Source organism: Mirounga leonina, unplaced genomic scaffold (genome assembly GCF_011800145.1).
Source record: "Mirounga leonina isolate KUSES-001 unplaced genomic scaffold, KU_Mleo_1.0 Mir_357, whole genome shotgun sequence".
Classification (NCBI taxonomy): Eukaryota; Metazoa; Chordata; class Mammalia; order Carnivora; family Phocidae; genus Mirounga; species Mirounga leonina.
The window spans coordinates 15401988-15417176 of record NW_023270702.1 but is presented as its reverse complement, the minus strand read 5'-3'; the positions used below and the strand labels follow the sequence as shown (position 1 = coordinate 15417176).

General features: G+C 37.6%; 1 protein-coding gene across 1 annotated transcript; it reads left to right on the top strand.

Annotated features, from left to right (window-relative positions):
• Positions 1-10068: 10068 nt before the first annotated feature.
• TRAM1L1 (translocation associated membrane protein 1 like 1) lies at positions 10069-11767 on the top strand. The gene has a single exon (XM_035030144.1). The coding sequence runs from the start codon at positions 10206-10208 to the stop codon at positions 11316-11318; it is 1113 nt and encodes a 370-aa protein (XP_034886035.1). The 5' UTR covers positions 10069-10205; the 3' UTR covers positions 11319-11767.
• The last annotated feature ends 3422 nt before the right edge of the window (positions 11768-15189 follow it).

Here is a 15189-nt window from a genome sequence, read left to right as displayed (position 1 = left end):
TTCCAAAAATTATTGCTAGTCATCCAGAAGCTTAAACATAAAGGGAAACATCACTTTTGAATATGGAAAGCTTTTCCCCACCTTACAAATCAGTATTCAAGAGATTAATGTTATGCAGGCTTATTGCAATGCTCACACAATTTCTGTGTTGTTTATTACTATGGTATTTTGCACCTGTCATTTCCAATCATTTTCTCTTAACACTGACTCTATCTTAGTCACTGTTGAGTTGCAGTTTGGTCCCACGATTATTTGCTCTTTTAGAATGTTTTCTATAATTTCTAAAAGTTAAGGCATTTTAGCAGGTAAGATATTCAAGGTTTTGACTGTAAATATGCACATAATACACATATCCATTAATTAAAAATTACTTGAAACATATTCAATTCATGTAAATATATATCTCAAGGCAAACCAGATTAATATAGTCCATAAATCATAAACTTATTCTTAAATTGTATAAGTAAATGAAAGCTAAGAAAGTCACACTCAACTACATGTCCCTGTTGCTGTCGATAGTTAAAAATTACTAGATGTGTTTTGGTTTTGCAGGGGCAAGTAGGGGCTTGTGGGAAGTTGAAGTTGCCACCAGTGTGATCTACGGCTCCGAATGCCCCAACCTGGGGCCGTATCTGGAGTGGTCAGTGGACGGTAATAGCCCGAGCAGCTGCTGCTGTCACACTGTGCGAGTTCTCCCTGCACTGGGCGCCAGCCTTCTGGATCCCAGAGACCAAGGGAAATCAGTCTCCTCCTCCTCTGCTCTCCTTCCAGCTTTGTCTTCATGTTCACACAGCACAGAGGATGGATGCCACACGGAAGACCAATCTCTGCCCATGATTTGGCTTGGGCTCCTGGTGATGTAGGAGACATCCTTCCCCTCTCCCCAGTAACCCTGAAGTCATTTAACCCTCCCCTCTCCCCAGTAACCCTGAAGTCATTTAACCCCAAATAACCTCAAACATTGACACCCATCACCTGTCGTCTACTACATGATGTCCTTTTCATAGCATTAGTGGCGGGCCGACAGGTATTACGGTAACAAGATGCTCCATCCTGAGTTAGGCTGCCCAAGTTGGGTTCCTGCTTTGCTACTTAGTCTTTCACTCTGGCAATTTGTGATCCCCTAGGAGCTTCGGTTTCCTCATTTTTCAAGTGGAGGAAATGGTACCTACTTTAAAGAATTTTATGGGAATTAAATGAGCTCTACCATATGTAAAGAACAGAGCAGAGTAGGAGGCCAGAGTAATCTCTCAATAAATGATGACTCCCATTCTCCTCTATCCATATAGAGCAAACGCACCAGCGCTTCCCTAAAGCTCAGCTGCAGATAGTCATGCGAGATCGTTAACTGCTTGCACATTCATTGGCGAGAATAAGCACATGAAACTAGGAAATCTAAATCTTGGGGAAATATGTCTGAGAACGTTTTGTGGAGAGATCAGGTGCAATCAATTTTGCCATATTCTGGTGACAGAAATCAATTTTATATCATAACTTGATGAACTCTCAAAATGTCAGAATATATAAATTTAAATATTTTTGTTCATTCAAGCTCATTAATAATCCATTTTTAAGCTTACAAGTATTGGGGCATTTGCATGAGAAAGCTTTTTCTAAATGAGTTTTGTTATTTCAGATAACAGAGTTTTTAGATGGGGAAATTGAGTAACAGTTCGTGAACATTAAACAGAAGAATGAAAGAGTTGACAATAGTAAGACTCTCATTGAATGAAAAAATCCTCATCAAGAGGAAAGACAGTATGCCAGTCTGTTTAAAATTTCCTAATATTGTTTGGGCAATTATAATTTTTGGATATTCCTAAAAATTGTTATTCACATTGAAACACTTAAGTAGGAATAAATGCTTTATTACCAGACTTAGCATATCTAAGTTAATCATATAAATTAACTATACATAAAGGAATATTATTGGTTTCTTTTAGCATATATTTTGAAGCATAGTTTAAAGGATCACAATACAAATAGATTAGAAGTAAAAAAACAAACAAAAAAACAAAAAAACCCTAAAAAACACAAAACTTCAAAGGATAGCCACCTCGGAAAAATTCTTCAATTACTCTAGGGTTTTGTGACCCTTAGGTCAATATCATAAAATATGAAGGAGAATCTGTCAATGCTTTAAGTAACTCTAAGAATCATTTCTTTCTTTTTCTTTTTTTCAAGATTTTTATTTATTTATTTGACAGAGCATAAGCAGGGGGGTGGCAGGCTCCCTGCTGAGCAGGGAGCCCACCACAGGGCTCCATCCCAGGACTCGGGATCATGATCTGAGCCACCCAGGTGCCCCTCTAAGAATCATTTCTTTCCTGCAGAAATAGAAAATAGTGGCATTTACAATGAATAATAAAACAATGTTTATCTGTGTGGGTGGTTGGTTTATTGAAGTTTGATTAACTCTGGTCAGAAAGTTTATAAAACAGTTAAGAGACTACAGAATTTTCCATCTATATTAGCATCAAAATAGAATTGCAACAATAATGCTAAAATGATGATTTACTTTTCATGTCACTTATAATTTTTAAGTTCATTTTAAATACAAACCCCTAGAGGGTGAAGAAATTTTGGAGACCCCATAGAAATCATTGGAGAGGGACTGATTCTATCAGGAAGAAGTAGGTTTTTTGAAGAAGTCATCTAGCAAATGCCTACAGGTCAATTGAACATTCCTACCAAAAAAAAAAAAAAAAAAAAAAAGATATAATCATAGCAGCATTATTTTCTAAATGTAGAAAATCCTATTAGGTAGGTTTTTCCATGTCACATGCATTAAATAACCAAATGAGTTAAAAACAATAGGATCATGGGAATAGTAAGATCACAGGAATATCCCTCATCAATTTAACTTCATAGGCAACACCCAAATTTAAGTATTAAAAAAAAAAGGAAAAAAAAGTCATGAAATACACTAGTTCAGTTATAATGTTTACAAATTGCAGTAACATTTTTGTAATTTTGTCCCTTCCACAAATAGTTATTTCATGTAGAAGCCAAAGTGTCCCTTTAAAACAATCCTCAAATAGTCTTCCTATCAATGTGAGACCAAATTTCCAAGTCCTTACCATGGTCTGTAAGACATGGTATGCCCCCTACCGAACCCTTTTCCTTCTGTCATCTCTCTCACTCCACTCTTGTCATTCTGGCCTCTGCTGTTCACGGAACAATCGTTCTTGCATTTGTCTCAAAGCATTTGGACTTGCTATGTCATAGGACATTCTCCAGATACATGCGTGCTTTTCTCTAACTTCTTGCAAATCTCTATGCAAATGCATCCTAACCAGGAGGTTTTCCCTGCCCTCTGCCCACCCTATCTAGGTAGTCATCCACATTGTGCTTCATTGTCTTATCCATATTCTCTGCCTAGCAGTTTTTCACTAGCTATCTGGAAATTATATATATAATGTTTGTGACCTCTAAATCTCCCTGTAAGCTCCATTAAGGTGAGTTCAAAGTTATTTCGCTCAATGAAGGTGGCACTTGACAAAACTAATTACTACATATTGATTTTAATTTTTATCAATTATTCTATTTTAATGAGAGATTGCCCTTATTAATCTGTTTCAGGAGTTTATCCTTAGACAAACCTTCGTATTATTTTTACTTTCTAGGTAACCAATACATTTGCAAAAAGACATATTAGAATTTAGAAATGCTAAATCTTGAGGTTTTTCCTTATCTGTTCAATATCCAAACATATATCAGAATGTATTTTTTTAAAGCCTTTTTCACATCTTATCAGTTATAAAAATGACTTAAGTATAATAAAAATCTTCTTAATTGAATTACTTAAGACTGAATCAGTCAAATCTCAGGAGACTAATTTCACGCACAAGCTAAACTGTATTATGCTTTGCTTAATGTAGCTAAGAATTTAGTGATCTCAGTTAATTATGACTATTTATTATGCTAATTACAAACATTGATTTAAAGTGACTTCGGTCTGATTTTTTGAAGCATTTCTTTTCCAACATACTGCTTCTTTAAATGTCATTGAATTCTAGCATTTGAATGTTTATTTCATTTACTTGAGTTATCCAAATTTGCATGATTAGAAGGTTTGTAGTATAGAGGTATAAAATATATTTTTTCATTGTGAGATAGAAAAATATTAAGAGATGAGGCATTATCTATATTATATATTTTATTTATTTGCTTGTTTACTTGTTTGAGAGAGCACAGGAGGGCCAGGGGGTGGGGGGAGGGAATCTTAAGCAGGCTCCATGCCCAGCGTGGAGCCCTACATAGGGCTTGATCTCAGTACCCTAAGATCATGACCTGAGCTGAAATCAAGAGTCAGATGCTTAACAGACTGAGCCACTGACAATGTCTATATCATAAAGTTCCTAATGTACTTTATATGTTACCAAAGCTCACAATCAATATCAGTTAATCTCTTTTGGAAAATTACATTTTGAAAAGACGCATAAGTAATTGAAAAGATGCTTTTAGCTAAGCTATTTATGTAGGTGATAAGTTATAATATACTGACATCAAAATGTTATATTGCATACCTAATGAAAAGAACTAATTATTTGTATTGATTTAAGATATAGTACCCAAGTTATAGTGGAGCTTTCTACTTTTTAATAAAATGTTTCTCATTACAAAATCAATATAGCATTTTAAAAGATACTTTGCCCAATATGTGGCAATTCTCTGTAATGGTTACTCAGACACTGATCCTTCCATTCCTCTCATGGTTCTACTGAAGAGTTGTTGATGGAATGATAATTCTTTGAAGTACCATAGTATAGTTGATACTCTGTAATTAATAGTATAATCAACAATTACATCACAAAGACAAAAAATAACATGAAGAAATTAACATTACTTAGCTTCTAGGGTCTTTTATCTTTTAAAATATGCAAACTAACAAAAGTATCCACTTGAAATCTATGTTTTTGAAGGGCAGGCATATATATACAAATATATATAATCTTCCACCACTTCCCAGGGAGGAAGACTGGGTTCACGTCAAAGATTTAGGGAATTTAGGGATAGATCTCATAATCACTCTTGACCTTTGAATGCGGTGTGCATCCCACTTGCCCACTTCTTGAATGGAAGTGATTATTGCATTTTTCCTATGCCTTTGATGTATGGGAATCAGAAACCTTCTTTCTTTAGTTCACGTGTCTTCAGATCAAGAATAAATGCAACAAACAGCCCAGGGAGCCCTTCAGTGCCTGGATCTAATTTAGCTTTCAAGTTCCTACCTAATAAAACTTGAGACTGTTGCTCTATTGGGGTGAGACTTTTGTTTGCTTCTGGAAGAAACGGTGTATATTTCATGTGAAAGGAAACTTTTGTCCTCAAAGGAAAGAATGCAACTACCTAAAAATTACCTACAAATACTGTGGTACACTTCTTATGGAGGGGATGTCTATGCTCCCCACCCTCCCCTTACACCTGCCCCATCTTGAGCCTGAAAGTTTTGCACCCACTTTGACCAGAAAAGTGATAGGACATAACTTCCAATGCTAGGTCACAAAGGGCCATAAAATTTCTGCGTTTTTCACAAGAAAACTCATTCTTAGGGCCTAAAGCCACTGCTCTATGACAATACCACGTGAAGAGGTCACATATAGGCATTCTGATCATTTCAGCTGAACCCAGTCTTTGCCTCATAATTTTTATTAGACGCTGGACAATGTGAATTTCGCATTGTTGAGGGCTGGATTTTTCTGGCAGACAGTAAAGTTCCTCGCAGGGCACCTTGATCCTTTAAAGTTTCTTGAAAACTTTATGTGGACAAATGTGAATTAGGTTTTTCCCTACGGCAAGTTTAGTCTTACTTTTCTTGGGTCTCTACTAAAAGTAGAGTTTCATGAGTATTCCCAGGGAATTCTAATTTCTAACTGTTCCAAATTTGAAAGTCTCCTAGTCCTATCAGGATTCTTGGAAACTTTTAGATTTCCTCCATTGTTCTTTGGTCGGTCTCATGTATTTTAACCAGTGTCTAGAGAACACTTCTGCAAATTTCTGAAGCATGTTAATCACCTAACTTTCTCTGCAGTTATTATGCCTAGCAAATAACAGTGGCTTCAGCATCTCCTAACTCCTCTCTCTCCTCAATTCAGCAAGGTTTCCAGGCTTTTCTTAGGTTTCCCCTCCCTGTGTAACCGAACCAATGTGTTTGCTCCTTAGTGAGTCAGAAACTGCACCAGGCTGAGTTGTCTCACAAAGAGAACTTTTTTTTTTTTTAAAGATTTTATTTATTTATTTGAGAGAAAGAGAGAGAGACAGAGAAACAGCATGAGAGGGGAGAGGGTCAGAGGGAGAAGCAGGCTCCCCGCTGAGCCGGGAGCCCCATGTGGGACTCGATCCAAGGACTCCGGGATCATGACCTGAGCCGAAGGCAGTTGCTTCACCAACTGAGCCACCCAGGCGCCCACAAAGAGAACTTTTATTTGCAACAAATAAGCAGATCAAGGGAATGGCTTCCAAAGCTGTGACTCCCTGAGCGAAGGTGGATGGGTTCCTTTTATTTAGGATTAGGATGAATAATATTTAGATAGGGAAGCCTTGTCCTCAGATGTCGAGGTGGACCTAAGGTCACACATGCGCCTTAAGGAAACATACCTATACATACATTGTATGTTACGTAAATGAGGCTTGTGCTCCTCCATGGGTGGAGATTTTAGTATTATGATGAGGTAAAGGTAAGTGTTGATCATTCTGGAGATCACTCCACGCGCATAGGCACAAGTTGGGGATGACACTCAAACTGGTCTGTGTAGTCTGGGCTGACTGGAGGTCCTGTCAGGGCACGCGCTATCACTCGAGGGATGGTTTCAGTTTCCATTTGCCGGGGTTAAGAGATAGGGTGGAAAGAAGAGCTTAAGGAAAAATGTGGGACATAGGTTGGTGAGCACAAGCAGGTGGGCAGTAAAAGTAAGGCCTTGGGGTCTAGCTGGTGACACCTACACAGTAGACTGGAAAATGCTTCCAGGTGGATAATCAGGGCAATTATGGGGCTCACCTCACTTGTCTGCTTTCTGTCAGTGATTATGGTCTTATGTTTTCCAATATATGAAAATGAGTTGTTTCATATAATTGGTCCAGTTTGCCAATTATTTACAGTAGGAGTGTAAGTTCAATCAGTTATTCCCTCATGACTGAAAGCAGAAGGCTCCATTTGAATTTTTTTTTTAAAGATTTTTTTTTTATTATTTATTTGACAGAGAGAGACACAGCGAGAGAGGGAACACAAGCAGGGGGAGTGGGAGAGGGAGAAGCAGGCTCCCCGCAGGGCAGGGAGCCCGATGCGGAACTCGATCCCAGGACCCTGGGATCATAACCTGAGCAGAAGGCAGTTGCTTAACCAACTGAGCCACCCAGGCGCCCTCCATTTGAATTTAATAATTATCTACCATATGCACAGGGTTCTGCATAAAGGAGGAATACCCACTCTCCAAATTCATGAAATTATATAACCAGTAGACTGATATCAAAATTTTTGAAAATTTTGTTATATACACTTTCTTTGTCAAATAAAAGTGCCAATAAAACTACCAGAAACAAACATCATGTTATATATTACTACAGTAACCTTACAGAATCCAATAATTTCAGAAGTCTGACATTTTTATATTTTTATAAAGATATTAATGTGAAATCTAAAACTCAAGCCCTGCCCTTGGACTGTATTTAATGTAAAGCTTAAATTGACAATTTGAACTACAGAATATCATTTGGTGTTACAAACTCAAAGAAAGGAAAGATATATGGCTAAAAAAGTTTCTCTACTTAAAAACCAAGGAAAGAGCAAGGGGGGGGATTTTTTAAAGTTAAGGGACAATTTTAAACTAACTCATAATGGTCTTTCTCCCTTCTAGTAATAAAATAACATTTCATATCTGTGCATAACCACTTGTGCTCTTCACTTTGATATGGACCTTTTCTGAGGGCAACATCTATCACATTTGCATAGGTAGAGTTGGAAAGCCTGTCAAAAATAATGCCAAACAGAAATATGAACAGAAGTTCAGCTCAAAAATTGCACAAGTGTTTTTTATATTTAGTTAGTATGCCACAAAAGGATCACAGCCATTGTGTATTCCTATAGAAAGACTGATGAATTCTCTATTTAAAATGATTAGTTTCAAAAAGGTAGATATGTATTTTCCTGAATAAACTCTTGATAATTCCCACATGGCACTGCTTTTCTCTTCGTTCCCCTCCCAACTACTTTTAACAAGTTTGATTTTTTTTTTCATCTCTTGATGCCCTAATTTTTGCACCCCTATTTGTAATTTCTCCACTGATTTAGTTAACACCAAATAGCACTCTAATTGAGCTGTCAGAGCCAATAGCTGAGTAACAGCTAGGAAAACCAAATAGAGAAATCTTACTATGGTAAAATATGTAGTACTTCCCCTAACTCAGGAACATTGTCCACAACAAAATCCATATGCAATTGTTTGGGTGTCCTAGGAAATGCAGGCACACACTGATCAGAGTATTTTGTTCAATGTCTTAAAAGTAATTACACCAGTTGGACTGCATCTTTTGTTAGTGCACAGCATGCAGAGAAAGTGATAAAAGGCAATTGGCCATTCTAAATTTAATATGTGCTTTATTCTTTAAATCATGTAGCACTTTTCTTTTGAAATGTATGTTCCAAACTTCAAACTTTAACTATCAGTAATGAGTATGATCTCAGGGGACCCAGAAGAAACAAGAAAACTGCTCTGGATCCAAAGAGAAATTTGAAGACGGACATGAAATTCGAATAGAGCAAGGCATTAGCATGTACAAAAGAAGCTGTTTTTCTTTTCTTTTTCTTTCTTTTTTTTTTTTTTTTTTAAGATTTTATTTATTTATTTGAGACAGAATGAGAGACAGAGAGCATGAGAGGGAGGAGGGTCAGAGGGAGAAGCAGACTCCCTGCTGAGCCGGGAGCCCGATGTGGGACTCGATCCCAGGACCCTGGGTTCATGACCTGAGCGGAAGGCAGTCGCTTAACCAACTGAGCCACCCAGGCGCCCCGAAGCTGTTTTTCAATATGTGTATTTTAGCAAATTTATATGCAACAATCATAAAAATGAAACATGAGGATATTATCTGCTAGAGTAAGGAAAATCCGTTTTGAGCTTTATAGCCAAAATATCTTCCTATGAACTGACAAATAGTTGTCCCCGTCTAACCACCACTCAACCTTTAAAAATATAGTAAGTACAATTAATGCCACAATTATTATTATTCCTTTTTTTTTTTTAAAGATTTTATTTATTTATTTGAGAGAGAGCACATGAGAGGGGGGAGGGTCAGAGGGAGAAGCCCGATGTGGGACTCGATCCCGGGACTCCAGGATCATGACCTGAGCCGAAGCCAGTCGCTCAACCAACTGAGCCACCCAGGCGCCCCATTATTATTATTCCTAATACGGCAACTATTTTTTTAAATAATGTTTTGTTGTTGCTGTAGTGAAATATTTCCACGTGTTAAGGATTTACAGTAAGAGGCAACACAGTACCACAGTGAAGAGCACATGCTCTGGATCCAGACGACTCAAATCTTGGTTCTGACATTTACCAGCTGTGTGATCTTGGGCATATTACTTAACCTCTCTGTACCTTAGTTTCTCATCTGTAAAATAAATAAATAAGTAATAAATAAATGAAAATACTATCACCCCGTATTTACCTCATTGGGCTTTCCAGAAAGGACACATTTACAAACAGAAGCAAAGTGCCCCGAACGGCACCTGTAAATGCTAAGCACTGTGAGAGTTTGCTTCTATCATCATTATTATTCGATGCTGTTTTTATAATCATGCCGATGAAGAATAACCAGCGTTCTATCCTGCTTTGCCATGATTACTGACGAAGATGCCCCTGAAAAGTAATGCAGGAGCAGCTTGACGGTGCCAGTGGGCTTCAAGAGGCGGCGATCAACGTGGAAGATCAACGCTCGCAACCCCGGGCCTGGCGCCGGGCAGGGGCGCGGCACTCGATTTGCTTCCCTGCCTCCGCCGTCCCCCTGGCGCGCATGCTCAGTCCTGCTCGGCCCTTGCCTTTGATTTATTCTTTTCCGGGCGGCCGCGGCGACCCGGGGCTGGCTCCGGGATGGCAAGTGAAGCCCCCGGAGCGGCGGCGGCGGCGGCGGCGGCGGCGGCGGCGCTGTGAGGAGCAGCCAGGGGGAGGCAGCTGCGGCTCGTCGGTGAGTATCTGGGAGGCGCTACCATGGCGTTTCGTAAGAAGAGCACCAAGAACCCCCCAGTCCTGAGCCACGAATTCATCCTGCAGAATCATGCGGACCTCGTCGCCTGTGTGGGGATGTTCTTCGTGCTGGGGCTTATGTTCGAGGGAACAGCAGAGGCGTCTATCGTTTTTATCACTCTTCAGCACAGTGCTACCTTTCCTGCCGCAGAAGAACGAGCCACAGAACCAAAGTTCCTTTACTATTATGGCATCAAAGATTTGGCCACGGTTTTCTTCTACATGCTGGTGGCAATCATCATTCACGCCACAATTCAGGAGTATGTGTTGGATAAAATTAACAGGCGAATGCAGTTCCCCAAAGCGAAGCAAAGCAAATTTAATGAATCTGGCCAGTTTAGTGTATTCTACCTTGTGTCTTGTATTTGGGGCACATTCATTCTAATTTCAGAAAACTGTCTGTCAGACCCAACTCTCTTATGGAGGGCTCATCCCCATAATATGATGACATTTCAAATGAAGTTTTTCTACATATCACAGTTGGCTTACTGGTTTCATGCCTTTCCCGAACTCTATTTCCAGAGAACCAAAAAGCAAGACATCCCCCGTCAGCTTGTCTACATCGGTCTTCATCTCTTTCACATTGCTGGAGCTTACCTCTTGTACTTGAATCATCTGGGACTTGTTCTTCTGATGACGCACTACTTTGTTGAGTTACTTTCCCACATTTGTGACCTCTTTTATTTTAGTGATGAAAAGTACCAGAAGGAGTTTTCTCTGTGGGCAGTTGTGTTTATTTTGGGTCGACTTGTGACTTTAATTGTTTCGGTAGTGACTGTGGGCTTTCACCTGGCCGGAGGGCAGAATCGGAATCCGGATGCCATTACTGGAAACGTAAACGTGTTGGCAGCTAAAATTGCTGTTCTGTCATCCAGTTGCACCATCCAAGCATACATAACATGGAATTTATTTAATGTCCAGCTTCAGAGGTGGATGGAAGAAGACACTGCTCTTCAGGCCCCAAGTGTGAAGAAGAAACGGACTAAAGGGAGGTCTTCTAGAAAAGGAACAGAAAATGGTGTGGCAACTTCAAATAGAGTAGACTCTCCCCATAAAAGGAAAGAGAAATCTTCATAATGAATTACAAGCCAGTTGATGACTGTCCCCAAAGAAGTCTGCTCTTTACTATGAGATATCTTTGTGTGCTACAGATTTTTCTGTTCTTGAAGATAGTTTGTGCTGTCTTTGATTTCTATTATTGTACTGTGTAATGTATTTTTTTAAAGGCATTTGAGGGGAGGATGATGATTATGAACGGAAAAAAAAATTGATATAGACCAAGCATCATCAAATGGTTCAGGGATCACCACGTTTTGTTTTACTTTTGAACAATGATTTACTAAGGATTTGTAGATAGAACTAAAAAAATCCGCATTATCAGTGACACAATTTCTTGCTCCTGCCGATCTCTTATAACATTAGCAAGGCGGTCTGGCATAGCAACGTCACATTTTTTAATGTTCTCTTTTAGGACAAAATGGAAATATTATAAAAGTGGAATTCAACTTCATTACGTTTTCAGTGTTCTCTAATTCTTAGAATTTAAAAATTTCTTTTTTTTTTTTTTTAGAACTTACAACTGGAGAAAAGATTTGTAAAAGCACCAAAATAATGATGTGTTTTATAGGTAGTGGTTGTTAATATTACACCCCCATTAAAAAAATACTAATGGGTAATGTGTGATTTATTACCATATATTGAATCAAAATATCATGAATTAATATAAAAGTGTTACTGAAGAGGTAAAATCATCTTGTCCATTTTAAACACTTGTAAACTAGAAATCAAAAAAAAAATTAAATATTTACTGTAAAAGGAAATCAGACTTAGTCTTTTTTGGTATGTTTATTAAAAATTATTCTTAATGAGGCTTGTTATAAGTTTGGTATCCACAGCATCTTGGAAAAATGTTGTTTAACCTGCAAATCATTTTGAAAAACAATGCTTACTTGATTTCTGTCTATAAAAAGAATGTCAGCTAATTACACACAGAAAATACTTAACACACTAACCTTAAGTAATTTGAAAATCGGATGGATAGTCTTATGAAAGTCCTGTCAAAAATACTGTTATAAATATAGTGCTGCTTCCATCTTTAATTGGGAAACATTCATCTGTATGAGTCCTATTTTGGATATGTGTGTATTCTAACGTGTATGTGGATATATAGGTATATAGGTAATATCTTTATTGAAGCCAATAGAATGGGCTGTAGTGGGTGAGTATTTTATCTCTTTTTCTCAACCTTCATTTTGATTTCATTTCCATAATGCGAGTGTTTATACTTTTTTCAGGAGACAGTGCTTGAAAAATATGCTAGAATAAGGCCATATATTTCCCATTCCTCTGTTTTCTCCCACTGTGTCTCTCATCTCTGCTTTCGATAGCCTTCTATTTGGTTTGTTGTGGGTAATTCAGCTTTTCCAGTCATGGGGGTCCTTGAAAATTAAATTTAGTATACTTGTATTGCAGACTAAAGACAGAAGAGTCACTTGGCCAAGCTTTCTTTTCTATTTGGTTTGAGAAGTAGACAACAAAGCAAGATTGTTCTTTTTAGACTATAGAATCCATTTTCCTACTTTTTTTCCCCCTTCAGTTGTCTAAGACTGTCTTATTGGTAGCACATGCCCTGAGGCCCAAATTACAATAACTCCACTTTAACCAACCATTGTGCAAATTGTAAAAGAAAGATTTTCAACTTCTCATGTGAGAGAGTGGTCTTTCTCACTTTCCTCACTTTTAAAGACTTCTGGCCTGTTACTTGTAATTCCACTCTTGGTAACAAATTTCTTATCCATTATACACTTCACCTGAAAGTAAGTGCAGGCCCCACTCAAACTGGTAAGTGATTACAAGAAAATCACTATCTCATGTGACAATGCCAAGAGTTAAATTGGGTTTAACATTAAATAGGATTAGAGCCTAGATGGATTTCCCTGCGATTTTCTTGGCTTTGTCCCTCTCAGATTAACTTTCTGCTTGGTAGCAAATGATTATAGCTGTTCTAGACTTCATACCTACACATTACATGGTAGAGAAGAAGAGAGAAAACCAGATTTCTAGAATTCGGAATACTGAGAGTTACCTTTAGTGAACTCATTTGATAGAGGGGTATACTGGATTGATTGGTTAAGTTAGGTTATATGCTTCACATGTGGAAAAAGGCAAAGCATATTTCTTGTAAGATGTGGGTTCATGAAAGGTAGCAAGGTTATTAGGAGGGGGGAAGGATGCCGTGTACATCTCAACTATCCATAAAAATTAAATAAGAGTTGCCAGAATATAAATGTATGCCAAATAAATTATGAAAGCAATGCTACAAATGACACTCAGCAATACAAATTAAGTCCCTCTTTAATATTACACTCCAAAAAAAAAAAAAATGCTATAATAGATCTTAGGGCAATAAGTTGGTTTCTGTTAAAATGGACCACATGGAAACAAAATTCCCATTATGATTACTCAGTGTTATTAAAACATGTTCATTAGCCCTATGAAAACTCAAATAACTAATCACCAAAAGTTGCAAAAGTAATAAAGTTATGTTTGATATTTGAATTTAAAGATTCTGCTCTGATTTATTGGTTTCAATGATTGCCAAACTTTATTCCTTAAATAAGTCTACAGGTATAGATTTCCTAGGATGGATTCAAAGTAAATTTTCTTTAAAAACAGTATTATTCTAGCACTTAACTAAAATTGTATCCTATTTTTCTTAAATAGTGTAAATGTGTTTTTTTAATTTTTTTTATTATGTTATGTTAATCACCATACATTACATCATTAGTTTTTGATGTAGTGTTCCATGATTCATTGTTTGCGTATAACACCCAGTGCTCCATGCAGTACGTGCCCTCTTTAATACCCATCACCAGGCTAACCCATCCCCCCACTCCCCTCCCCTCTAGAACCCTCAGTTTGTTTCTCAGAGTCCTTCCTCTCTCATGGTTCATCTCCTCCTCTGATTTCCCCCCCTATGTTTCTTAACCTACATATCTCGTAGAAGACAAGCAAGTTTTAGGTCCTATTATTTTCCTGGTGATCAGTATAATTCTCCATTTCATTTCAATTAAAAAAAAACAGACTTGTAAATATTTATTCATTTATCTCTCATCAGTATTTGTTTACCTGTAGAGTAAATATGTATAGCCAATAGTGTATTAACCTGGAATAGAGTCAAGATTACTTGCAACATTAATAATTTAAAGATTTCTTGAAGACGGGATGTATTCTGATATTATTTTAATTTGGAAAAACAAGTGTAAAATTTTAAGTTCTCAGACTAAATGAGAATAGTTTAGTAAAGTAATAAAAGACATCATCGATGCTTTATACTAGAAATGACATACGGGAGTAGTTCCTGAGAGGAAGTTCTTGCAGGGGAAAGCATGCTTGAGAATGTGTCCTGCACAGTGGGCTGGGACTTGGGTACTTTTGTTATGGCAGAGAATGCCTCTTGGGAGCCCAGACCATTGTAATCTGGAGACAGAGGGTGCCTGGCATGGCAAGAGAGAATAGACAGTGTGAGTGAGTGTATGGAGGTAATTGAGGTTTAATGACAGATCTGATTACCAGAGAATTCACACACTCCCATCTCCTGAATTTCTCTGGAAGTAGAGGAGGTTTTGTTTTTTTTCACTGCCATCTTTCAATCAAATCTGTCTTCTGTGAGGAACTATCCACACTGAATAAAACACAGTAGTACCTGCAAATTCCTATCAATTATGTAGAAAAATTATAAATCCATCATACAAAAAAATCACACACTTCTAAGTATTAAATTGGAATTTTCCTCATGATTATACAATCATATGACTGTCTAAATTTTACCTTCTAAATCCCTATAAACAAATCCTTTTAGGGCCCTGCACCATATGGAAGTTTTAAGTATTCAATAACTATGAAAGAAGTCAAACGTTAGGATATCTCCCAAGGTGATTCACCTGCT